This window comes from Olea europaea, chromosome 17 (genome assembly GCF_002742605.1).
Source record: "Olea europaea var. sylvestris chromosome 17, O_europaea_v1, whole genome shotgun sequence".
Lineage (NCBI taxonomy): Eukaryota > Viridiplantae > Streptophyta > Magnoliopsida > Lamiales > Oleaceae > Olea > Olea europaea.
The window spans coordinates 2,991,338-3,017,575 of NC_036253.1; the positions used below are offsets into that span (position 1 = coordinate 2,991,338).

The following is a 26,238-nucleotide window of genomic DNA, read 5'->3' on the forward strand; positions in this document are numbered from 1 at the left end:
ATTAAATGCTAAATAGCTATTGAAAGACAAAAATAAGATATTATTGAAATAATTAAATTGGAATATACTTAGAATCGTCCAAAAAATGAATCTCACTTGATGTGATATTTAATATTTTACAAATTTATCAAATCTATTTTATAAAATTATTGATTAATACTCCATTTGTATTAAATTAATTGAAAAGTCTAACCTTATTGATGGTCTAAACAATACTGAGATCCAGATAAAGATGAATGATGCTGTTTAAACAACTTCAATGACATAGTGTTTTCAAAGACTGAAATGGTAGCCCTTGATTGACAGTTTTTTATTTTTCTTTTTTAACTGCCATTGAAAATGTGACATGAGTGCATATGTTTAAATCCCTATCATTAAACTTGTTCGTGCAGCAAAATTGGCTAAAGATTGCTTCCTGTTCTGGTTTTTTTATTAGTGGGAGGACAATGGTAATTTATATTATTGAGTTAAAAATGTTATTATTTCCAAACTTAGTCAAGATATATTTATGGTAAATTCTACAATATCGATAATACTACTATCTACATCCCATAAACATATGATTGATCTATTTTCACACAAATTAAGAAAATGTAATTAATATAGTTAAAAATATAAATTTTTCTTACATTTTTCCTTATACACCCCTCCAAAAAATATTTTTTTAAATAGGATTAACTTATATTCGTTGATAACAAAATACATTAAATATGAACATCTTAGAAATTCAAAAAAATTTATACTTTCAACAAGGAAAGTAACTTATAATTTGAGACGGAACAAACACATCTTTATGGGACGGGGGTAATAACTTTTTTTTACCAAATTTCATACACCACGACTTTATGTTTTTATCATTCAAACTTAGAAAGAAAGGAGTTCGATGGAAGTTCGAGTTCCTCATCTAATGCAAGAAGGTTTAAATATATGTATGGACTGGAAAACTATATATATGAGGAGATAACTATTCGTTGCTCGAATCTCTTTTCAGAGAAAACTTCAATTACAATTTTAATTTCGTTGACACTCCTTGCCTACTAAATAGAATTGTTTTTCTACTTAAATAATCTAATCATTCCAAATTATTCTTAACTTTATGAACCATTATTATAAATAATTAGAATTTATTGAATAGATCAAATTAAGTAAATTGAAATTTCTTACATATGCATTTATTTTCTTTTATATTATCGAGTCATGATATAAATTGTGTGTGTATACATATATATATATATATATACATATACACACACACACAATAACTCTTCGAGAATCATAAGAGTATATTAGAGAGACTCTTTAAATGAGATGTTCTCTTTTTAAAGAATCAATCCTTAAAATCATGTTTCAAAGAATCTTTAAATTAACATTTTAATTTAAAGAGTATATCTATAATTAAATACATTCAAAATTTCAAAGTGTTTCAATTTTTAATATAAAAAAATAAGCGATCGCATAGCATTGTGCAGAAAATCATGGGACCGCTTTTAGCTCTTCTATGCAACTGCAGGCATAAGCACTTTGTGGCCGCATAGTACATTTTTGGGGCACGAATTTTCTTAATTACGTTAAAACACAACATTTTTGGTATCTTTTGTAATTTTTAGGATTCTTTTTCGTGCCAATTAGGGTTTTGCGAGTTTATTATAAATAGAATTCATTATTTTACATTGTAAAGAACATTCATTCATATTCGATAGAAAGCTCATTTTTTGAGCAAGTTTTGCTTTCAATTCCTTGTTCTTCATTGAACTAATTTCACGAACATATCAAGAATTGTTTATTGTGGTGTTCAAACAATTTGAGTAAGATTCTCAAATCTTGTGATCATGAGATCAACATATTGTAGACGATTGTATTGATTTTTTGATTCAATATTTTTGGGTCTAACTCAAAATTTTGATTTCTTGGCTTTCTTGAATTTGATTCAATCTCTTATGGATTTTGTAGTTACTATTGCTACGTGGATTCACATCATTAACTTGAACAAAAGTGTGTGTACGTGAACTTGGAGAATAAATTTATATTACAGATTAAATGAATAGTCTTGAAAACAAATAAGTATACATGAATATAAATAATTTATTTACTCCAGTAATTAAATAGCCCCCAAAAATATATAAAGTGTAAATGAACTTGAAGATATAATTTGTATCCTTATGATCTAAATATGATAAAATTGCAAGCCCTTAAAAATAAATGTTAGTTATTATATATGCACATATACAATGAAATGCATAATTAAATGCTAAATAGCTATTGAAAGACAAAAATAAGATATTATTGAAATAATTAAATTGTAATATACTTAGAATCGTCCAAAAAATGAATCTCACTTGATGTGATATTTAATATTTTACAAATTTATCAAATCTATTTTATAAAATTATTGATTAATACTCCATTTGTATTAAATTAATTGAAAAGTCTAACCTTATTGATGGTCTAAACAATACTGAGATCCAGATAAAGATGAATGATGCTGTTTAAACAACTTCAATGACATAGTGTTTTCAAAGACTGAAATGGTAGCCCTTGATTGACAGTTTTTTATTTTTCTTTTTTAACTGCCATTGAAAATGTGACATGAGTGCATATGTTTAAATCCCTATCATTAAACTTGTTCGTGCAGCAAAATTGGCTAAAGATTGCTTCCTGTTCTGGTTTTTTTATTAGTGGGAGGACAATGGTAATTTATATTATTGAGTTAAAAATGTTATTATTTCCAAACTTAGTCAAGATATATTTATGGTAAATTCTACAATATCGATAATACTACTATCTACATCCCATAAACATATGATTGATCTATTTTCACACAAATTAAGAAAATGTAATTAATATAGTTAAAAATATAAATTTTTCTTACATTTTTCCTTATACACCCCTCCAAAAAATATTTTTTTAAATAGGATTAACTTATATTCGTTGATAACAAAATACATTAAATATGAGCATATTAGAAATTCAAAAAAATTTATACTTTCAACAAGGAAAGTAACTTATAATTTGAGACGGAACAAACACATCTTTATGGGACGGGGGTAATAACTTTTTTTTACCAAATTTCATACACCACGACTTTATGTTTTTATCATTCAAACTTAGAAAGAAAGGAGTTCGATGGAAGTTCGAGTTCCTCATCTAATGCAAGAAGGTTTAAATATATGTATGGACTGGAAAACTATATATATGAGGAGATAACTATTCGTTGCTCGAATCTCTTTTCAGAGAAAACTTCAATTACAATTTTAATTTCGTTGACACTCCTTGCCTACTAAATAGAATTGTTTTTCTACTTAAATAATCTAATCATTCCAAATTATTCTTAACTTTATGAACCATTATTATAAATAATTAGAATTTATTGAATAGATCAAATTAAGTAAATTGAAATTTCTTACATATGCATTTATTTTCTTTTATATTATCGAGTCATGATATAAATTGTGTGTGTATACATATATATATATATATATACATATACACACACACACAATAACTCTTCGAGAATCATAAGAGTATATTAGAGAGACTCTTTAAATGAGATGTTCTCTTTTTAAAGAATCAATCCTTAAAATCATGTTTCAAAGAATCTTTAAATTAACATTTTAATTTAAAGAGTATATCTATAATTAAATACATTCAAAATTTCAAAGTGTTTCAATTTTTAATATAAAAAAATAATAAAATAATTTAGAGAAAATTTAGTGAAAATAAAAGATAGAGAAAAAATAATAAATATTTTTTGAGAATAGTAAAATTAATTGATAAATATAAAGAGATTGTTTGAGTATTACAAAATTTTAACTCTCTAAATTGATAGATGCTCTACAAAATATAGAATATGTTTTTTAAAAATAGAGATTCTCTTGGATACGTTCTAAATTCAAGTAAAAGATACAAAGACATAAAACAAACCTGTAATAAATAATTCATATTTTTTTAGGATTTATACATAAAATTTGATCATTTTGAAAAATGAGTTATTGAGCAAGAATGAAAAGTTTTTGACTTACGTTTAATATTATTTTATGAAAGATTGTGAGGTTGAAAATATGAGAGATAAAAATAAAATGCAGTGAAATGAAAATTAATGGGGTCAAATGATGACTAAATATTAGAGTAAAAACCTTTAAAATCTTATTTACTATACCATCCTACTGAATAAATTCAAGTAAAAGATACAAAGACATAAAACAAACCTGTAATAAATAATTCATATTTTTTTAGGATTTATACATAAAATTTGATCATTTTGAAAAATGAGTTATTGAGCAAGAATGAAAAGTTTTTGACTTACGTTTAATATTATTTTATGAAAGATTGTGAGGTTGAAAATATGAGAGATAAAAATAAAATGCAGTGAAATGAAAATTAATTGGGTCAAATGATGACTAAATATTAGAGTAAAAACCTTTAAAATCTTATTTACTATACCATCCTACTGAATTTAGCATTTTGTATCAAACACGCACTTAAAATTTTTTATGTAGAGTAGGTTTCACTGATGAAATAATTACCCCAAAAAAAAAGGGGTAAAAGGGTAAAAGGGTCGAGATTTCAAGCAAAGAGAGAGGAAGAAATGAGAAAAAATTCCCAGACCAAACAAGGCCTTAGATTCAAAGCAGGTGAATCTGCTAATTGAACGCGCAACAGCCGATTTGGTACAACCGCTCATTCACTGCAGAGCCTTAGACCCACGCGCTTCCAAACTGGAGACAAGTTGTTTGTAGTTACATTTGGTGCAATAGAAAGCAATCATTTGTACAGTGTTGGAATAAGGGAAATTTAATAAGCGCAGATAGTACCAAACCTTTCCTAATATTGCTTAATTGTTCCAAACATTTCAAATATGGCATTAATGGTCTCAAACCTTTTCAATTTTTGTGCAAATTATCCCTTTGGACGTTTCCGTCTATAAGGATGGTAAGTTTGGTCTTTGAAATGTGATTGACCTTATTGTCTTCTATTTGAAGGGACATTTTTGTTAAGGAAGTATATCCCAAGATTCAAATCTATCGTCTATCGTCGAAATCTTCATTTCCAACTATAGCCCATAACAGCAAATAATAGGATCCATTTTTTCTCATTAGAAACACAAAGATTCCAAAAATGGTGCTTCTAACAATTATGTTCCATATCTTAAAGCAGGTAATTTTTGAATTTGTTAGTCTAAGTGAACTAATATGTATATTTGACAAAAATAGCTCTTCAAATAAATAATAAGGTCAATTGCATTTCAAAGATCAAATTAATAGCCCTTATAGATGAAAATCGGCCATAATGATCATTTGTGCCAAAATTTTAAGAGTTTTGGAACCATTTGCGTCGCATTTGAAAGGTTTGAATCAATTATACAACATTAGGAATGGTTTGGGACCATTTGCACCAATTTTCCATTTAAATAATAAAAAGTCCCTTATTGTAAATTCTAACCTTTTTTTTTTTTAAAGTACAAATTCAAACTTTTTAAAAAGACGAGAAAATGGTTAGAAACCTTCTTTTTTTTTTTTTGGTTAAAAGCAAAAGCTACATATTTTACAAGTGTTCTATCATAATTGATGGTTATATTTATATATATATATTTTTTTGTAAATTGACACTCACAATCTCTCCCTTACATAAATTAAAATAGTAGGTGAAGTTTTGTAATATTTGAATCTTATTGATACACATAGGATGATAATTTGTACCAAAAATCCATTATCGCCTCCTTCACATTTGCTCATCCCCTTTAAAGGAGGGATGGGGTTATAGGATTGGGAGTTGGGACTAAAGGTAATGCAAGGGTGAAAAAGGGATTAAGAGAATACGAGAAACAACGAGTCGGTTAAAAAAGAGTTATGTAAGAAGTAATCAGAGAAGGAAAAATATGTGAGTTTTTTTTTTAGATTTTTTAATTCTTCTTTGAGTAGCCATCCATGCATTTGAAACAGTGCGACAAGCACGAGATGTGACGTGGATCAAAATGTGTATTTGAACAGAATTCCGTTATTAAGGATGTAAATAGCACAAAATTGAAAGTTTTGGACTCAAATGCATAAAATCCAACTACCTTACTTCATTTTCCTCACTACTATAGCGCGTAGTTTCCGATATCACACCTACCCCACTCCGCCCCCACTCTCTCTCTCCCCCTCTCTCCAGTTTTTTCTCAACCAGTGCCACTAAACTCTTCCGATCTCATTACACCCTAAAGTTCCCTTTTTGAATTCTAATTCCCTCTAAAAAAATCCCCATTCTAAAGGCTCACACGATCTTTTTCTCCTAGTAAGTTCTTTTTTTTTGTTTTTGTGTGTGTGTATTAAATGTAAGTAATGGGTTTGAAGTAATATTTCATATTAATGCTGATTAAGATGTGTTTGCAAGCAATATGTTTTACCTTGTTCGATTTCTACTTTGATTCATGGAAATATGAAAGCAGAAGAGTAAAATTGAGAGCTTGAAGCAGTTTTCCATTTTTTTATGGCAAGTATAATTAGTGATGTAGGATGCATAACAGTTTTGTGCTGTGGGTTTGTTTCAATTTTTCTTCTTTGATATGGGGGATGAAAATTTGTCGTGCGGCATGTGTAATTAGAATGAAATTCTACATATGGAAATGAAGTGGAAGTTTCAAATTTATTACAAGGGTTTTTGTTTTTATCTTGGAGCTAAAAAAAAAGGGGTAAAAGGGTAAAAGGGTCGAGATTTCAAGCAAAGAGAGAGGAAGAAATGAGAAAAAATTCCCAGACCAAACAAGGCCTTAGATTCAAAGCAGGTGAATCTGCTAATTGAACGCGCAACAGCCGATTTGGTACAACCGCTCATTCACTGCAGAGCCTTAGACCCACGCGCTTCCAAACTGGAGACAAGTTGTTTGTAGTTACATTTGGTGCAATAGAAAGCAATCATTTGTACAGTGTTGGAATAAGGGAAATTTAATAAGCGCAGATAGTACCAAACCTTTCCTAATATTGCTTAATTGTTCCAAACATTTCAAATATGGCATTAATGGTCTCAAACCTTTTCAATTTTTGTGCAAATTATCCCTTTGGACGTTTCCGTCTATAAGGATGGTAAGTTTGGTCTTTGAAATGTGATTGACCTTATTGTCTTCTATTTGAAGGGACATTTTTGTTAAGGAAGTATATCCCAAGATTCAAATCTATCGTCTATCGTCGAAATCTTCATTTCCAACTATAGCCCATAACAGCAAATAATAGGATCCATTTTTTCTCATTAGAAACACAAAGATTCCAAAAATGGTGCTTCTAACAATTATGTTCCATATCTTAAAGCAGGTAATTTTTGAATTTGTTAGTCTAAGTGAACTAATATGTATATTTGACAAAAATAGCTCTTCAAATAAATAATAAGGTCAATTGCATTTCAAAGATCAAATTAATAGCCCTTATAGATGAAAATCGGCCATAATGATCATTTGTCATTTTTGTTAAGGAAGTATATCCCAAGATTCAAATCTATCGTCTATCGTCGAAATCTTCATTTCCAACTATAGCCCATAACAGTAAATAATATGATCCATTTTTTCTCATTAGAAACACAAAGATTCCAAAAATGGTGCTTCTAACAATTATGTTCCATATCTTAAAGCAGGTAATTTTTGAATTTGTTAGTCTAAGTGAACTAATATGTATATTTGACAAAAATAGCTCTTCAAATAAATAATAAGGTCAATTGCATTTCAAAGATCAAATTAATAGCCCTTATAGATGAAAATCGGCCATAATGATCATTTGTGCCAAAATTTTAAGAGTTTTGGAACCATTTGCGTCGCATTTGAAAGGTTTGAATCAATTATACAACATTAGGAATGGTTTGGGACCATTTGCACCAATTTTCCATTTAAATAATAAAAAGTCCCTTATTGTAAATTCTAACCTTTTTTTTTTTTAAAGTACAAATTCAAACTTTTTAAAAAGACGAGAAAATGGTTAGAAACCTTTTTTTTTTTTTTTGGTTAAAAGCAAAAGCTACATATTTTACAAGTGTTCTATCATAATTGATGGTTATATTTATATATATTTTTTTTTTTGTAAATTGACACTCACAATCTCTCCCTTACATAAATTAAAATAGTAGGTGAAGTTTTGTAATATTTGAATCTTATTGATACACATAGGATGATAATTTGTACCAAAAATCCATTATCGCCTCCTTCACATTTGCTCATCCCCTTTAAAGGAGGGATGGGGTTATAGGATTGGGAGTTGGGACTAAAGGTAATGCAAGGGTGAAAAAGGGATTAAGAGAATACGAGAAACAACGAGTCGGTTAAAAAAGAGTTATGTAAGAAGTAATCAGAGAAGGAAAAATATGAGTATTTTTTTTTTAGATTTTTTAATTCTTCTTTGAGTAGCCATCCATGCATTTGAAACAGTGCGACAAGCACGAGATGTGACGTGGATCAAAATGTGTATTTGAACAGAATTCCGTTATTAAGGATGTAAATAGCACAAAATTGAAAGTTTTGGACTCAAATGCATAAAATCCAACTACCTGACTTCATTTTCCTCACTACTATAGCGCGTAGTTTCCGATATCACACCTACCCCACTCCGCCCCCACTCTCTCTCTCCCCCTCTCTCCAGTTTTTTCTCAACCAGTGCCACTAAACTCTTCCGATCTCATTACACCCTAAAGTTCCCTTTTTGAATTCTAATTCCCTCTAAAAAAATCCCCATTCTAAAGGCTCACACGATCTTTTTCTCCTAGTAAGTTCTTTTTTTTTTGTTTTTGTGTGTGTGTATTAAATGTAAGTAATGGGTTTGAAGTAATATTTCATATTAATGCTGATTAAGATGTGTTTGCAAGCAATATGTTTTACCTTGTTCGATTTCTACTTTGATTCATGGAAATATGAAAGCAGAAGAGTAAAATTGAGAGCTTGAAGCAGTTTTCCATTTTTTTATGGCAAGTATAATTAGTGATGTAGGATGCATAACAGTTTTGTGCTGTGGGTTTGTTTCAATTTTTCTTCTTTGATATGGGGGATGAAAATTTGTCGTGCGGCATGTGTAATTAGAATGAAATTCTACATATGGAAATGAAGTGGAAGTTTCAAATTTATTACAAGGGTTTTTGTTTTTATCTTGGAGCTTTCTTTTAATTTACTAAATAGTGCCAAAAACTGTGGAAATAAATGATTTTGGTATGGATGTTGTTATTAATATAAATCAGTTAAAGACCGGTTTTTAAATGTTTGAGATATCAAGTTAACTCAGCTGATTGTGTTTATTGTTTCAGTTTAAAGAATTATGAGTGCTCGACTGGTAGAGATTCAGCCATGTGAACTTAAGTTCATCGGTAAGTGAATGAAATGAAATCGCGCAATTACATCACTCATATGAATATAGATATGTGACGAATCCATTTGTTATGCTATTGACGTTTAATTCTGTGAATGACTCCATATTCTTTTCTTGAGCGCTATTAATACAAGAATGTAGGGGTACATAACATATTTGATGATGTGGCAATCTGTTTATTAGTTTTCGTTATTTAGGAGAATAACTTCTTAGAGATGCATTAACATAGTGGCTGCATTTGGTGGATGGAATTGGGCTTCTCAGATACAATCACAATAATTCCCATTCAATGTGGAATATAATTTTCCTTAATCTAACTTCCAATACTTCACTTCCATGCGGCCAAGCATAAAAGAATGAGCATCTATTGCACTTCGATACTTGACTTAACCTCGTTCCATTTTGTGGATAATGGATATTTGTAAAAATTGTGAGATGTATACATCTGGTTTGACTTCTATTAAGCTCAAGGGCTAAGGCCCCCACCGTTTAAGAATTATTTCATCTATATCGTTTTGGTACTCACTCAGTACTTCAATAGTGCTACCCTGTTGTAGTGTTGTTACATACTGTCCAAATCACCTAAGGTTATTCTCATATGAAAAGCAACAATTATATGATCACTAGGAGAAATGGCTTGGAAGCATTTTCCTTAAATCATGAATCCTTACTTAGTCAATTTAAAAAATAAGAATCTTGCTGATACATGTATAGTTGAGTAATCATGGTAGATACAATTCAAAATTTCAAATGGCAGACGTTATTAACTTGTGTGTTTATTTCCCAAAATCGACTTTGTTATATCTTATTACTTTCCTATCTTTGTCGCACTATGTTGTAATCAGTCACTTTTGTCACAGCTTTACATTATTTAGGCAATTTACATTGTGTTCTATGTAAAATTTGTAGCCTTTTAATTGAACAATTGCATGACTCTGATCCCCCTCTTCCCCTCTTTTAGTTGAGGCGATGAAACAAAGCTCGTGTGTTGTTGACCTTACCAATGTTACCGACCAACATGTAGCTTTCAAGGTGAAGTAACTTCCGATTATGTACTTTGAGCATGCCAATTCACTTAACTTAATATATTTGAATAGGATTTATTTTTGTCTAGTGGCATGGTTATCTTGGTTTTTAGCATTCATTTATTTTCGAGCATAAGGATTCCTATGGAAAAATGTGATGTAACTGCAATCTTCTTTATTCAAAGATAATGCTTAAATGGCTGTGAGATTTTTTTTTTTTTTTTGGCAGGTGAAGACTACATCGCCAAAGAAGTATTGTGTACGGCCTAATGTAGGCATAATCATGCCAGAGTCAACATGTCCTTTCACAGGTCTGTTATAGTTTCATGTTATGTAACACTATTAAACAACTACGCGTGATTGATGTAGGCAAAAGCTCTAAGAAGAAAACCCGGGATTACAAATGTATATTCATTTACGAATCAATGATTCAGTGGATATTTAAATAACCATCTTCAGTATTTATTAGTATTCAAAACAACCAAGAAACAAATAACACGTGAAACTTTTTAAATAGAAAAAAGCAGGAAGCAAAATCTAACCTAACTGGAACTCAAAACCCTAGACTAATTAGGACAATATTGTCCTTAATTAAAGTGCATTAAAATATAAATAAATGAGAATAGAAAATATTTAAATTATAGTTGCTGACTCCATCGTTATCCTCCGATTAGAGAAAATTTGCCCTCGAATCTTGCGTTGTAATATAATTGGATCAACCAATCTGCATTATTTCCTCATAAATCTCTAGATCTTTGAACTATTGATTTTCATACTTTCTTCCTTTAGATACATAGTAATAATCAAAAGACTTATGATTTCGTTGTCAACTAATTCAAGCATTTGCATCCTCACCACCAATAATAGCTATTTTTATTTTTTATTTTTTGCTCCCAAGAATGGAAAATCTCTTTCATGTGGGCCTTCGTTCACACTGCTAATAGGATTTCCCTGATGAGTAAACCTATACTATTGTTCCAGTGCTATTGCTAGAGTCAATACACATTTTCTTAGGCCAATTCTCTCCATGTTTGACAAATATCATCAATTTTGAATGCCTTAGTTCATCCTCCTCATAATGACTAGACAAAATTACCCTTACAGTTCTGAAAAGTCTTCCAACCTACAGTCCCCAAATAGGGGCTTTTCTTTGTCACCAAATTCATAAATAGGTTAGCAAATAGGACAAGTAACTAGCACCATTACTATTGAAGGAAGTATGAATAATTTATTTTGTCTGAACCATGCCCTAAATCTTTTCCATTTATAATCTGGATTCAAAGCCGCCACTACTAGTTCTTCTATCCCTTCAGTTGAGACAACTTTAATCTCAGGGCAATTATAAATTTTCCCAAAATAGGCGGGCAGTTACGAAGGGAGCATAAAGATATGCGTCAGACTCTGTCCATCAACATCCTTACAAATAAATAGCGTCCTTTGTAGCTCTTGTTCTCCCTAATCGATAATTGGTGGCTTTCTGTCAAGATTCAACCATGTTCACCCGGCTAGGCCCATGACCAACCCCCTCATTGTTCCACCTTGCTCAGCCGTAGCACATGCGCTATGGCCACTACCTCGTGTTTGTCACCAAATGTCATAGAGCTCAGCCGCTATGGTTATTGGTGGGCAAGCAATTCGACCACTGTTGTGCTAAAGGCTCAAGTTATTGTCAGATTTATGCTAGTTACTTTCCCATCATCAATATTGACACCATGATCTCTAACGTGTCCTCCTCAATCCATCATCAGAAATGTGGACCAACTCTGGTACTAACTTATGTAGATGGAAGCATAAATAAGAACACAAGGTTACAAACGCATAATAAAAAACAAATAATCGATTGGTAATTAAAGTGTTAAATAGAAAAATGTAGTATACGAAGTACAAACAAAATAAATAAGTCAGATTTATGCTAGTTACTTTCCCATCATCAATATTGACACCATGATCTCTAACGTGTCCTCCTCAATCCATCATCAGAAATGTGGACCAACTCTGGTACTAACTTATGTAGATGGAAGCATAAATAAGAACACAAGGTTACAAACGCATAATAAAACACAAATAATCGATTGGTAATTAAAGTGTTAAATAGAAAAATGTAGTATACGAAGTACAAACAAAATAAATAAAGATAGACAATATTTAAATCATAGTTACTGACTCCATCAGTTTCTTTCCCATGAACACTTCACTCTATCTTTTGTATCTATAGATATTTGTAAATAAAAGTATGTTTCGAAAGTGTTTATAAATGGTTTATATTATAAATAGATACATATGAGCGGTATATAGGTGGGTAGTACTTGTAGATTTCTTGAAATAAATGGATAGTAAACACTTTATAAGCACGAGCGAAACATAAGCTATGTTGTTTTCTTCGAACAAGAATATAATCAATTTTTTTGGACTGCGACTGTGGTTTGTTTTATGGTTGGAGCCTGAATTTGAAGGTGTTGACATTGTGCAACAATGCATAAAAATAGGGTATCGTTGTTTAAAAGAATTGTGGTATAGCAATGGGAAATCGTACAATATGTGATCGGACATGGGATCATGAATATAGTGATTATCTGGTGTTATGCATGTGAACTATCTATGTGTAAGAAACATGCAATGTTAATGAGTTTGCATGACATTAACATTTTTGTCTTGTCAAGGTAAATGCTCCACATTATATTAGTTCTTTCAAAGAGTTTGCTCTGAAACTAGTTAAAGTATTATGGCAAGGGAAATATCAGCAATTTTCCTGCCAACATCAAATATTCAATATTTGTTGCCAAGGACATATGTAGCCTTTTGTAAAAGGAAATGCATTTATAAATGAATTGAAAACCTATCCTTTAGGCAGAGTAGATCTGGAAGAGGTTCTTGTGGCTGATTCCAGATGGTAAGGTATAAGGATCTTTATTTACTTTTGCGAAGAAAACCAGATTGTAAACTGTTAACATAAGGATGGAAACTTGTAAACATAAGCCTAAACAGATGTTCCTTAAACAATGATTCATAGTTCATCTGCATTATATTCTATTCCTTGCACCAGAGAGCTGGAACTTTGTGGACGTCAAGCCAGATTGCAGTTTCTGCAAAGATGTCTGTGTCACATTATAAACAATTATTTGTCAATGATAATTCCAAAATTTTCCATGTTGTAAAGCACTTTCTGCAGTTCATTTTTTTCTTCAACTTGTTTATACCTTTATTATTTGTAACACGTAAGCTTGTGACTAGAGATGTGTGTGTGTGTGTGTGTGTGTTTTTTTTTTTTTTTTTTTCAAGCGGCAATTTTTGCTGCTGATAGACTTTTCTAGAGTCTGCTAATTGACATTTTCCATCTTTGGAGATTCAGTTACCATGCAAGCACAGAAATCAGCTCCTGTCAATATGCAATGCAAGGATAAATTCCTGATCCAGTGTACTGTTGTGCCATTTGACACAACCGAAGCGGAGATTCCTCCCATCGTAAGAATATTCCAATTATTTTAATTGTACACAGTTTCTTGCTCTCTTTTTTGCGCTATTGCTACAGTTGATAGAAAACAGTATGAAGATTGGCTTCAGTATTTCGTATTCTTTTTATTCTGGCAGTTTGCAAAAGATAGTAAAAATTATATTGAAGAGACGAAGCTTAGGGTTGTTTTGACTAGTCCACCTCAATCTCCAGTGTTGCTGCCAGTTAATGGAGTTTTGAAGCCTGAGCAATCGTATCACACTCTAATGCAGAAAGATAAATTGCAGTTGGGAGTCGAAAATTCCCCCCCTGAGTTGGTGAGAAATTTGAATATTCTTTACACCTTTAAATCATGGGCAATTTATGCTATGATTCAGGCGACTTATCCTTCTTTCTTCAGCTTGATGGGAACAGCGTGCTAATTATTCTCTTGAACATGTGACCTATTCTGGTTTATCACTTATATATGACGAAGTTGCATCCATTTTCTGGAAAAAGGAAAATGAAAATGAAGTGGTTATGCAATATATTTGCCTCATTACTTGAATTTTCACTTAGGTAAATTAGCATTAAATTAGTATGCTATAATTTCCAGGATAGTGGTGGTAATAATAATCACCATGAAATTTGACATCTGGATTGTAAGATTTCATTTTTCATTGATGAATTTTAAATCGAATATATTTCTTATTAGATTAAAGAATATTTTCTTAAGAGCCTTAATCGAATTACTAAATTTTTTCCTGAGAGGCAGCTGATTAAGAATGTTGAGGATGTCAAATTGGCTGGGATCAAGGAAAGTTCTACATCTCCTAAGGCTGTGGAAACTTCCAAGTTATTCCCTACTAAAGATGAGGAGTTTAGCCCTAGCAAGGAGGAATCAAGAAAAGTTGAGGATGTGGAAGTGGCAAAATCAAGACAAGTTGAGGATGTGGAAGTGGCTAAATCAAGACAGGTTGAGGATGTGGAAGTGACAAAGTCAACAGAAGTTGAGGAAACGGAAGTGACGAAAGCAAGAACAGACGAGGAAGCAGAGACAAAATCAAGACATGTTGAGGATGTGGAAGTAAAAAGGTTATCTAAAGATATTCAGGAGTTGAAAATAAAGATGAATGCCTTGGATTCAAAGCTAATTGAGGTTTGTTTCTTTATCACAAATGTTTAAATTTGGAGCTGTGGTGGCAATTAAAGTGCGACATAATTTTTTTGGAAAGTAGGCACCAAAATATATTCGATGTTGGCAAGTTAAAATATTTTTCTTGCATTGTCATCTCTTTTCTCAATGATTTCTGACTTCTGCATCTTCTGATAATACATTGTTACGAGCACTAGTAGCCATAACCTGAGCTCATCTTTTTGTGGGCAGGAGATTGCATTATTTTGATGAAAAATCTTGTTTTAGGAAAGAAATTCACATGGTAGGTTTCATAGCAACAACTGGATAGTATTGGATAGGACTGAAGAGAAAAGGAAGCTAAAAATTTTTCATTACAATGTCAAGTCTTGTCCATTTTACCAAATATGCCGTTAATGCTGTGATTTAATCCACATGATTCCTCGGATTTTTATTATTTCACATCAAAGTTTCATATGGTAAGTGCATATTAGTAGGAGACTAAATTTTGTGGTTTGAACCTCTCCTCTGAAAGGAGACCTGGGAAAAATTGCTACGCTGTTGACTGACTATTTTTTCTCACTTCGTCAATTAATGTTCATTTGTGCTTCTTTGAAAAATGCTTAGCACCGTCATCTCTTACTTTTTTTGCAGGCTGAAAATACCATCACGAAGCTAAAAGAAGAAAACAGCAGCGCCCTTCACGAGAAGGAAACATTAAAGCAAGAATTGGTTGGTGACATCCTACGCTACTTTTTATCCTATTATGTTTTAAAGATATTATTCATTGCCATCTTCCCTAAAATACTATCTATTCTTTCTCGTAATGGCTGAATGGAAAATAATGGGAGATCCCAATACTTCTCTATTTGTTCCGTGGGTTTTGTTTCCTATGTCAGTGGGGGTAATTAACCTATTCTGATAAACAAAGGAATTATCAGGTTTTCAAGGAAAATACAGAGGGTAAACTACATTTTTATAATTTTTTTCCTTGTTTACTAAGATTTTATGTTGGCATACTCGTATCAAAATCTCGTTTTGCTACCGTAATTTGTTGATATCATCCCCCACTCCCGAGTTGGCGGATAACCTTAAATTCATCGGATTGGTCTTGGTCTCCATATTTTCTGGCCTGTGTGTCTTTGATAGATTTGATTAAATGCTATCATGGCTTCGTCTTTCTTGTTGATGTTTGGTCTCCATCCATCTTTACAGGCAATGTTGAGGAGATCGAAGGGAAAGATAAAAGTTCGAGTTGGTTTCCCCCCATTGTTCGTTTGCATGGTCGCCCTGGTTTGTCTCACTATCGGGTTGATGTTACGTGCTAAGTAAAAATTTCAAGCTTGCCGCGCAAGAACTTTAATCCAGTATATGACAGATAACAGTGTTTTCAGTGAATGGTTCATTATGACATCTTTTGTACTACTAGTCAAAGTTGAACGTGTATTGTACGTTATTTTAAAATATTTTATAAGTGATGAAAAAGTTAATATTTGGTATTAATTTGTTGGAGGATTTGATGAGTTTTGGACGAATTATAGAAAATAAAATTTAGCATAGAAACTTGAGAAAAGAAAATTATACTCAAATTGTATTCTTCAAAACTCAATTTCTATGATTAAAATTTTTTATAATGATGAAATATTATAAATGAGCAATCTTTTTATATTACATTTGATACATAAAAATTAATTGTTAAAACATAAATTTAAACATCCATTAAAATTTCTAGATACATGAATATGAATAAATTTATCTATAATGACTCTAGATTCATTTAATTCAAAATTCATTGAATTTGAGTTAATGTGAATGTTAATTAATTGAGAATTAATAACACAAATTTCATGAATAACAATAATTGTTTATTGTTTATTAAATAAAAGTAAGATATTATTGAAATAATTGAATTGTAAAGAATATTTTAATATATATGATTGTTAATAGCTCTTAACGATATTTTGCAATAATGAATGTAATAAAACTTAATGCGAACTTTGAAATTTTTACCCATTTCATGTATAAGTATTGTGATTTCTAAGCTTGTCGCCATATCTGTTGTTCAAAATTCTGATGTGAAACTAGTACCGTCATCGCTAAATGGTGAATGAAAAACACGCACATTGAAATTTTATGCGAGCTTAATGAAGTTTGCTTTTCCTTCAGAGTCAAGTTTTATTAGCTTTTCACATACAATGTCTAAGTTGGAAGAATTTCCCATTATGTAGGGCGTTATAATAGAAAAATTAGTGAATTTTAACCTTAAAATAATAATAATAAATAAATAAAATCTCTGTAACCAATTTGAAAGAAAAGAAAGTATAGTGACTCACGTGAAAAGTCGAAAGTTAAACTTACAGTGGCACCATACTACATTTGAACGATTTCGTCTAAAAATATAAATCCTATTCAGTTCAGCAGAATAGATATTTTATCGAGGCCAAAGGTCCCTAATGTCCAAAAACGTCAAAAACAATTCCAGCATAGAACATCATAATCCACAGAAACCAAAAAATTATAATTGCATTCTGATTTTAGCTCAAATGTAAGGTGAAAACAATTTACAGTAAGTCATACACAAAGATATGTTATGTGCTTACAAAAATATACACCGATTTGGTGTGCCAAAACCTGGGCCAGGGAGGGGACAACCTGCCGGATTTTCCCAAAATATGAACGATTGGGTAGTTGTAGAAATCAAGAATCAGACCAATACCACTGCAATGTATAAATTTGTGATATGCTAATTTAGACACCACTATCATCCACACGAAGAAAAACACTACAAAATATTAACAAGCGAAAAGCCAAAACCTGATTGCATGGGCCACCCTCAACTAGATGCTTAGCGTTTGGACTCTTCTTGCCATTGTTGCACAGTTTGTTCGGTTGGAGAACCTGGAACAAATGGTACAAAACCCCGTCCACCAAAAACAGGACGCATGAAGCAATCATCAAATTTTCTCCAGTAATAGTGGACAGTGTGTGTAGGCTTCCTCAAGAGCATCCTTAAACTGCTTGGACGAGGCAAATTTCGATCGCCTTGATTAGCTTCTGAATTCTGACTGTCAACAATATTTTGTTCGTCCATATCAAGTTCAGGATCATGTTCATTGCCAAGAAGTGGTACGATGAAGGATTTTGGAGTAACTGGCTCTGAAGAAATCATTCTGCTTAACCGCTTTGATGAGGGAAGCAAGAGCCTCACCAAAGGTTTAGTCATCAAGCCAAACACCTGCAAGGAGTCGAAAGAATAATTGCAAATACTTATAATGAAACATGAAATTGAGTGCTCATTTCTGAAATTACACTTATAGCATGTTCGCAAACCTTAAAAAAGAGTAAAATTACTTTCTTTGCAAAGTTTACCAATAAAAAAAGTAGGTTTTAAAATTAAAATTGCCCCAAAAATGTAATTTTCACAAAAGCCAAACAAGTCTGCCAAAAGAAAAAGAGTTGCTTACATGATCGAAGTGGTGAGAAAAAAGATTCATGTAGTTAGGAACGAGTCTTAGTCTATTGTTTCTATATTTTTCCTATTAAGTGTCTAGCTCTTCCATGTGTTAGATGTCTTACCACTGTACTGAAAAGAACAACTGATATGGTACTAGTAATCATGATAGCATTTCCATATCGCTGAGTATGTCCTGATTTTGTAAACTGCATAAAATAAAAAAAATAATGATTCGGTCAGATTATTCCTGCATTATAGAATATGACTCATGTTGAGCACATTATTTATATTTTTTTTTTCCACGGATGAGTTTCTCCACAGATTGCGGCATAACCATCCTGAAGCGCACGCGCGCACAAACACAGTGTACCTGGTTATAAGCAAGAGCCATGGAAACAGCGCCTCGCATAAGACCAGCCCACCATATTGTGACCTGCAAATTACAATTGGTAAAATTATTAGATAGGCCAAGTAAATATAAAATATCGTACTTCGAAATGAGAATGTTTAAGCTCATACTTGCTGCTTAAAACCAATTTTTTCAAACGGAGACTTCCTGGTCAAGTTGGACAAGAATGATAAAGGGAAAACAAAGGCTGCTCTTCCAACCAAAATCAATCCCAGTAGAATAGAGCTCACGGATACTGATGTTTTGGGGCTGACAATTGAGAAGGAACCAAAAAAATTAAAATTAAAAATTACATCTAACCAACCTTAATTAAATCCCCATTACTATTGGTGCAGTTTGGCTAAGCTTAAAAGAGGTAAAAAGTAATTTTTGGGGAAGTTACTTGCTTTTAAAGAGGTTTTGAACTAAAAACCTGATAAAAGGGTAACTTTTAAGCTTCACCAAACATGTTCATAGTCCACCAAATATGTCGTGGTGACCGTTTTCATTTACTCAGCTAACATACCTGTCACTTATAACTCTCCATTTCTCAATGTCGAGAGCATCCATACCAACATAAAGAAATATGAATATCTCGGCAACAAATGACAATGTTGCAAAGGTGTGCCTGTAGAAGAGTTGATGATATACATTAATAGAAATTTATCATGGGGACGAGGGCAAAACATAAGCACAATAACATGCATCAAAATGTCTAGTATTGTAAGAGACCCCATACTTGGTGGTGACTCTTGAGCTCTCAGTTACATTATGCCAAGTGTAATGCGACATCACAATCCCACAAAAGAATACGGTAAGAATAGCGCTTAAATTACATAACTGCAAGATAAATCAAGTTAGAAAGTTAACAGCTAAGTTCAAAGGCATAGAACTCCACACAGAACAACAAAAAAATACAATGTTTGAAAAACTTACTTCGGCGAGCATGTATGAAAGGTAAGCCATCAGCATCGTAATAGCAACCTCACGATCGGTGGAATGCCTGGAATTGATCAGAAGTTAGTTGTGAGGAATTTAACAGTAATCACCCATTGGTATTTAACAAATGAATCAAAAACCATCAAAAGATTAACAAAGAACCACCAGCAAGGTTTCAAAATTCTCATTGTGTGGTACGGTGGTAAAAAGGGCACGTCTGGCACACAAGAACTCTGACTTTGATGGAATCTAATGTGCCCTATGAAGTTTTTCGAGCTCTTGTGGAACATAAATGTTTTAATAAAATAAATTTACAAATTTAAGTTTCAACTTAATTAAGGGCGAGAGGAAAAGTTGCCGGTATGGTGATCGAACACAGACCTTCCAAAATACAGCTTCTTTATGATGTATGCACTAAGCAGTCCAACCTGCAGTATAAGAACAAACGTTACAACTTACAAATCACGTGATTCAAAAGAATACAAAGGCTCGAATGGACACAAGCTCCAGTGGGGGTGGAAAAGGAACGAGACTTACAACAACTCCCAACACGGTGCTTGTAATAAATAAATATAAAAAATTTCCAACTAGCTGCAGAGCTGCACTTGTACTGATATGAGAAAGGTCAAAGTTCTGGATTGCGTTGAAGAGCACCACAGATGTCGCATCATTTACAACGCCTTCACCAAACACTAGACTGTATAGCAAGGGAGTCTCATCCTGATTAAGCACCTGCACCATCAGAGTTGATGCATAAGACTATATTCCTGATTCCGAAGTCAACAGTATAAAGTAACAAAATATACCTGCAAGGTGCAAACAGAGTCTGTTGCAGCAAAAATTGCTCCGATTGCTGGAAGAAAGTGAGTGTAGTGAGTAACAGAAAAAAATTATTAGCTACAATTAAGAGGGATTAAAGAGAGAGGGCGGATGTACCAAGATAATCTCCTATTGCGAGACCGAGATTCATATTTCGGAAAAAGGTAATGGCCCCTGGTACAAAATTTAGAGATAGTAATAAAAAAAAAGATCATTAGTTATATTCTAAATCATGAGACAAATGAATTACTAACAGTAAAAAAATTTCAGCAAAAGAAATCTCCTTTTCTTTTCAATTATTTCCCTTAAATGTTTCCAGTCTATCTTTAAAAATGAGCACCACTTAAGCAGAGAAAGGAGGACAAGAAGTTCCATATAAACCATATTGCTTGAAGTTGCTCACACTCTCATGCATGTTCTTCTTTTCCAGGAAAACAATTGCTCCATCAGGATATGGGAAAATAATAGTAAGATACAAATTACAGATTAGGAGCTACGTGAAGAACTAGTCTTAAAAAAAATTGCGACAATTAGGTATTAATATCCAAGTGAGAATCAGTCTCTGGTTCATGCTGTTTTATGAAAGCAATTTCACTTTTACTGCTATTTAAACTGGAGAAGGGTGCAGAATAAACTCAAGACTAGCATGTAAGAACTTCACAATCCAGACTTTTACTAACACAGACTCCACTTTTCATGGTAAAAATTTAGAAAAATGAAAGAGAACTTCCCTACTTGGTTATAAACAGTAATAAGTTATAACAGAGGCAAAAGGATTTACCCAATGATATGATGATGAAGGATATGAGAGTACCAATTGCTCCAAACAGCATTATAGTCGTGAAATTGCGAAAGAATTGTTTCTTCTTAACCTGGAACCTGATGATTCGAGCAAAGCAAACCATGTCACTTAGCATCATCATTGCACAAACAACTGCACTTTGCTAACTTGGCTAATTTACTGTCTCGATAAATTGTAATTTCTTGAATAAATTGTTTCTTGTGAAGACAATTAATACCAAACCTGATAGTCCCTTTCAATTCAAAGAAAAGATCACAAATAAAGAACGTTTTAATAAAATCATTAATACAAGTACCACTATTCTCCAAATAAAAGAATAGAATGCTTAAAATATTTTACATACCCAGCATTAAAAATGATTGGCGGAAGCAAATAAATGAAGAAAAGATCCTCGCTAAACACCAAAAGATGCGAGTTTTTTCCTCCACTTATTAATAGAATCACAACTCCAGTGCATACGCCCTGTCAATTAATGATCAATATGGATTAAAACACACATATAACGAGTAAAACACACGTCCAAATCCACGTGTATGCACGAATCAAACACGTGTGTATATATACTTACAATTACAAGCGCGGTAATGGATTCATTCATCCAACGATTCTCCTCCAATAGATGACCGATCACAATACATGCGCACAGGAGCGCAACAAATAAGTTAATGGAGACCACGGATGAATGATCTGATGTCGATAGATTGTTCATCTTTGCTAATAAAGTTCCCAAAACAAACACCATTCTTTCTTAACAAGCTCAGATTCAGCAGTTAATATCTCAATTCAATTCGATATTCAGAATTTTAATCTCTGGACTTCACACATAAAACTGAGATCAAATTTCCCAGCCAATCAACCCTGCAATTGGAACATATAGTATTACTCGATTAATAAACAAAATAAATTAAAGCTCAAACTTTTTTCCTAAATATAGAAACTAAGAATGAATGAATAAAAAAAAAAAAAAAAAAAATTCCCATGCTTCAATCATTTATACAGACACCAGATATACAAGCAAAATCACATACATATCCATGCATAAAAACAGAAGTTAAGAACTCACCAGAAAAATATTGGATAAATTCTTCAAAATTAAATTAGATCCCAAATCTGAAGCTCAAACGCAACCAGAAACTAAATTTTCTCACCACAAAGTAATCTAGCCTCCAAAATCACCCAAATTTATACAAATCAAAGTCAAATTAGTACTCAACGATAATGCAGAGAATTACTGTAGAATTCAATCAAGTAACAGATAATCTTTTACTTTTGAAAAATCACAGCACCCGCTGCTCTAACTAATTGTCCACCCTTGGAAATCACGTTTCCGAATCAAATTTTGCTTCTGAAAACGGATGTAATGAGGATTCAAGAAGGAAATAAGTACTTTTCCCAAAATTACTTTATAAAATACTTGAAATTTGAGTTTTTCTCAAAGGCAACCGAAAATTCTAGACCGAGAAAGCAATTGAGAGAGAGAGAGAGAGAGGGAGGGAAATCGACAGGTAAAATGTATGAAAGGTATATATATAAAAATACCTCCTAAGCACATGTATTTAGCCTATATTCGGAGTTTTAACTTGATTTATGTCAATGACCTCGAGCTTACAAGTTTTAAAATTTATAATTTTTTTTTTGTTGAGAAATTAAATAAGTTATTCATTTTAAATAATATTTTAGAAGCCCTCCTGGACATTGACGTAGAAAATATAAAGGATCAAGACTCAAACCGTTGCCCAGATCAAATAATCGGACTAGTTTTTTAAAAAATAAATAAATAAATAAATAGCGACATTTAATTTAAAGTAACTAAACTCGTATGCTCTTTATCTAAATAAATTAACTTCTGCTACTTAGAGAGAAAACATACAAATTAGGGATGAACACGATTCGATTTGAAAGGTTTGAGACAAATTTTCAAATCAAACCATCTAAAGCGGTTCGAAATTTTTTCAAACCAAACCAAACTACCTCTATTTCTAAACCAAACCATTTTTTTCGTTTCGGTTCGATTTAAAATCACGGTTTAACAAAAAAATTAGTATATATCAAATAAGTTAAATCATAAATATCAGTCTAAAATTTTATGTTAAAATATAAATTGTATTATTAAAAAAATTACAAATCAAAGTTATATAATTATAATCATTATAATACAATAACATGATATAAATATTTTAAACTCTTGATCAATACTAATGGCGTCTATCTGCAAGTTTAATACATGATTCATTTTCTTCATAAATATGAAAATATAGTACATAAATTCATTAATTATAGTTAAATGATATAAAATAATTAATAAAAGGAAACTATTAAAAAAATTCAAATACAAAAGTATCTAGCTACTATGACTTTTTGTGAATCATTCAAAGTTTCTGCTAAATCTAAATATTGGTGAATTACTTTAAGAGATACCGACAAACTGATAATTATTAAACAAGATAATATAACTACCAATAAAAATATAAAAATAATTACCAAAAAATAAAAGAATTTTGATAATTTGACTTGAATTTGAGAAAAATTATTAGAAGGAAATGAAATGTGCACGTTTGAATTAAAATCTAGATTTTCTTGTCTGTTCAATTGTAAGGGAGAATAGATGAATGTGGTTTAGCATCAATTGTTCAACACTTTATCCAATTTGAGGGTTTTACATTCACGGTTATGATGACTCATAAATATTTGATATGATTAATTAATTAATCGAGATGTATAATTGTCGATTTGAGTTTAATTAAATTATGTCTAATATAAATGTATATTTTTAATTGAAATGTGTTAAGTTTTAATTGGGTTAAACAAAATTTAGATTAACTTATTTTCAAAAATTTTTTGGATAAACAATTTGGCAGTTTGAAACGGTTTGTAAAAATTGAAACGTAAATCAAACCATTTCGAAGCGGTTTGGTTCGGTTCAAAATTAAAACGTTGACGAATCCACATGGAATCAAACTAACGGTTTTAGGAAAACGGTTTCGATTCGGTTTTACAGTTTCGTTGTCCAGCCCTAATACAAATCATAAATTGATTTTTGAGGAGAGCCAAACATGTCACTCCTCTCTCTCTCTCTCTCTCTCTCTCTCTCTGTCTCTCTCTCTCTCTATATATATATATATGTTTGTGTATGCATAGAGATAAGAACTGATACGTATAAAAGTACAGTTGGAGTGATGATGACCGTAGATGATACGATATTTTGATACTGACCGTAGATCTTTTGAACCGTGGGTGTGGGGTAGGAGATATTTGGAAGGAAATAGAAGGGAGACAGCTTATATCCATGATTGTGTCGGGTTATCGAATCTTTTATTTTTGGCCATTTTGTTATTAAATTTTCCACTTACCTTAGCCAAAAACTTAAATTCATACCTATCATTATAAAAATAAATCATAGGATTCCATCTCTAGTACCATGTTTGACAATGAAAAGCAAAGGCGTAACATCAACAAGTTTGAAGGTAGTTAAAAATAATTTTAATATTTTTTGATATTCTCTAAATTACATATTCATATATTTAGAGACTATGTATCAATATTCTTATAAATTAGATATTCAAACACGGGAAGACGACGATATAGTTGCATAGAGATCTGCATGAACATCTACACGCATGGCAACTTGTGATCGTGTATTATTCAAGTGGGCTAATTTTGTTTTTTTATGTGAATACGATATTTTAGAAATTCTAAGTTGGCTTTACACAAATATAAGCAAAATATATTTTCAATAGACAAATAATAATTGAGTTGACAAACTCAATTATACAAAGGATGAAGATAAAGAAGAACGAATATCAGATGAATTATTGAAAGAGCTCTGTTCGAATAATTCAAATAATTTTTTACTCGAATTGACGTGTTTGACAATAACATGACTTTGAAGTTATCATTAATATTTTGGAGTCTACCTCATCGGCCACACACGTTTATTAATATTTTTTTTTTGATATCTTATACTCTATTTCACGAGGACCACATGAATTTGTACAAGGAAGACAATTCAGATTTGAACTCTAGAAAGTTTGTTACTCTCCGGAACTTACTATTTCTGGTAATTATTTGAGGTCTTATCAAACTTTAAATTTAAGGGGAAAAAAATAAAATAAATCATGAACATAGCACCATACATTAAAATCTTTGCAAAATGAATATAATACTAATAATTTAATTTAATCTAATTTTATAATTTATCTATTTTTCACTTTCTTAGTTACAGGCACATGCTCAAAGTCGAGATTTAATAAAATCTCAAGCAGAGAGGAAAATTTACAAAATCACAATAATAACTACGACTATCAGTTATTAATGCTTTTAATATCATACATACAAATGCTCATCTACCATTTTCTCTCACCTCGGTGGGCCCCATGATTAAAAAAATACCCCTCAAAAGTCCACCCCCATCCCGAACTGTGAGAGGGATTGCACTACCAGGCCTTTTACAGGTCCGGTAGCCCAAGTCATTGTAGTGAAAATTGAAGTTCTACCTGTCATTATAGATTAAACATGTCATAAGTGAGAGAAGAAATTAAAAACGAAATAAATGTAATATAAAGGTACAGATGTATAAGCACAATTGCTTTTCGATTTCATGTGATAACTGGATAGATATCAAAATAGGACAGGCAGGACCATGTTAATTTGTTTTGTCCTGCTATTTAATGCGATTTTGGGCGCAGAAAATGCCAGCTCCTTGATAGACTTGAACTGCCTGTCATTTTGAGTCTGGCTTATCCTCTAGATTATAACATTGTGGTTGAAAATTCATAGTTTAAACCCATGTCAAATCTTGTTAATCTAAACAAGAGCATATAGGAATAATTTGTTATCGTGTACTTCTTATGGTCATGGTTGGTTAGTTCACACGTGTAGATTATAATGAAACAAATCACTTGTACATAAGTTTCTTACCTTAATTTTGAAAGT

The 26,238-nt window shown here is 31.7% G+C and overlaps 2 protein-coding genes across 5 annotated transcripts; one reads left to right on the forward strand and one right to left on the reverse strand.

The window, feature by feature from the left end:
- The first annotated feature begins 6,095 nt into the window (after nucleotides 1–6,095).
- Nucleotides 6,096–16,407, forward strand: LOC111366053 (vesicle-associated protein 2-2-like). 2 transcript variants are annotated; one of them, XM_022986699.1, is made up of 9 exons: nucleotides 6,096–6,273; nucleotides 9,253–9,312; nucleotides 10,276–10,346; nucleotides 10,569–10,650; nucleotides 13,689–13,801; nucleotides 13,928–14,107; nucleotides 14,545–14,928; nucleotides 15,559–15,636; nucleotides 16,120–16,407. In XM_022986699.1, exons 2-9 carry the CDS (start codon nucleotides 9,264–9,266, stop codon nucleotides 16,234–16,236), a joined length of 1,074 nt encoding a protein of 357 aa, XP_022842467.1. In that variant the 5' UTR covers nucleotides 6,096–6,273; nucleotides 9,253–9,263; the 3' UTR covers nucleotides 16,237–16,407. The 2 variants fall into 2 exon arrangements, with proteins under 2 accessions (XP_022842467.1, XP_022842466.1); XM_022986698.1 differs by lacking the exon at nucleotides 6,096–6,273 and adding an exon at nucleotides 8,543–8,720.
- A 994-nt stretch (nucleotides 16,408–17,401) lies between these two features.
- LOC111366051 (sodium/hydrogen exchanger 1-like) lies at nucleotides 17,402–22,813 on the reverse strand. 3 transcript variants are annotated; one of them, XM_022986696.1, is made up of 16 exons: nucleotides 22,574–22,813; nucleotides 22,370–22,465; nucleotides 21,875–22,164; nucleotides 21,650–21,768; nucleotides 21,286–21,383; nucleotides 20,622–20,678; nucleotides 20,492–20,538; nucleotides 20,223–20,417; nucleotides 20,067–20,113; nucleotides 19,683–19,749; nucleotides 19,486–19,586; nucleotides 19,273–19,374; nucleotides 18,878–19,016; nucleotides 18,729–18,791; nucleotides 18,481–18,564; nucleotides 17,402–18,139 (listed from the first exon to the last, which is right to left on the reverse strand). In XM_022986696.1, the coding sequence occupies exons 3-16, from the start codon at nucleotides 22,046–22,048 to the stop codon at nucleotides 17,750–17,752; spliced, it is 1,683 nt and encodes a 560-aa protein (XP_022842464.1). In that variant the 5' UTR covers nucleotides 22,049–22,164; nucleotides 22,370–22,465; nucleotides 22,574–22,813; the 3' UTR covers nucleotides 17,402–17,749. The 3 variants fall into 3 exon arrangements, with proteins under 3 accessions (XP_022842464.1, XP_022842465.1, XP_022842463.1); XM_022986697.1 differs by having other exon boundaries at nucleotides 17,402–17,622; nucleotides 17,719–18,139; nucleotides 22,370–22,813; XM_022986695.1 differs by having other exon boundaries at nucleotides 22,370–22,813.
- Between the last annotated feature and the right edge of the window lie 3,425 nt (nucleotides 22,814–26,238).

Excerpts from the sequence above, each read along its gene's own strand:
- LOC111366053 (XM_022986699.1), top strand. The coding sequence starts at position 9,264 with ATGAGTGCTCGACTGGTAGAGATTCAGCCATGTGAACTTAAGTTCATC. Across the intron at positions 9,313-10,275 it reads ATGTGAACTTAAGTTCATCG|TTGAGGCGATGAAACAAAGC; the intron begins GTAAGTGAATGA and ends CCCCTCTTTTAG. Across the intron at positions 13,802-13,927 it reads AAGCGGAGATTCCTCCCATC|TTTGCAAAAGATAGTAAAAA; the intron begins GTAAGAATATTC and ends TTATTCTGGCAG.
- LOC111366051 (XM_022986696.1), bottom strand. The coding sequence starts at position 22,048 with ATGGTGTTTGTTTTGGGAACTTTATTAGCAAAGATGAACAATCTATCG. Across the intron at positions 21,384-21,649 it reads CCAATCATTTTTAATGCTGG|GTTCCAGGTTAAGAAGAAAC; the intron begins GTATGTAAAATA and ends TCGAATCATCAG. Across the intron at positions 18,140-18,480 it reads TTGTTCTTTTCAGTACAGTG|GTGTTTGGCTTGATGACTAA; the intron begins GTAAGACATCTA and ends GACTCCTTGCAG.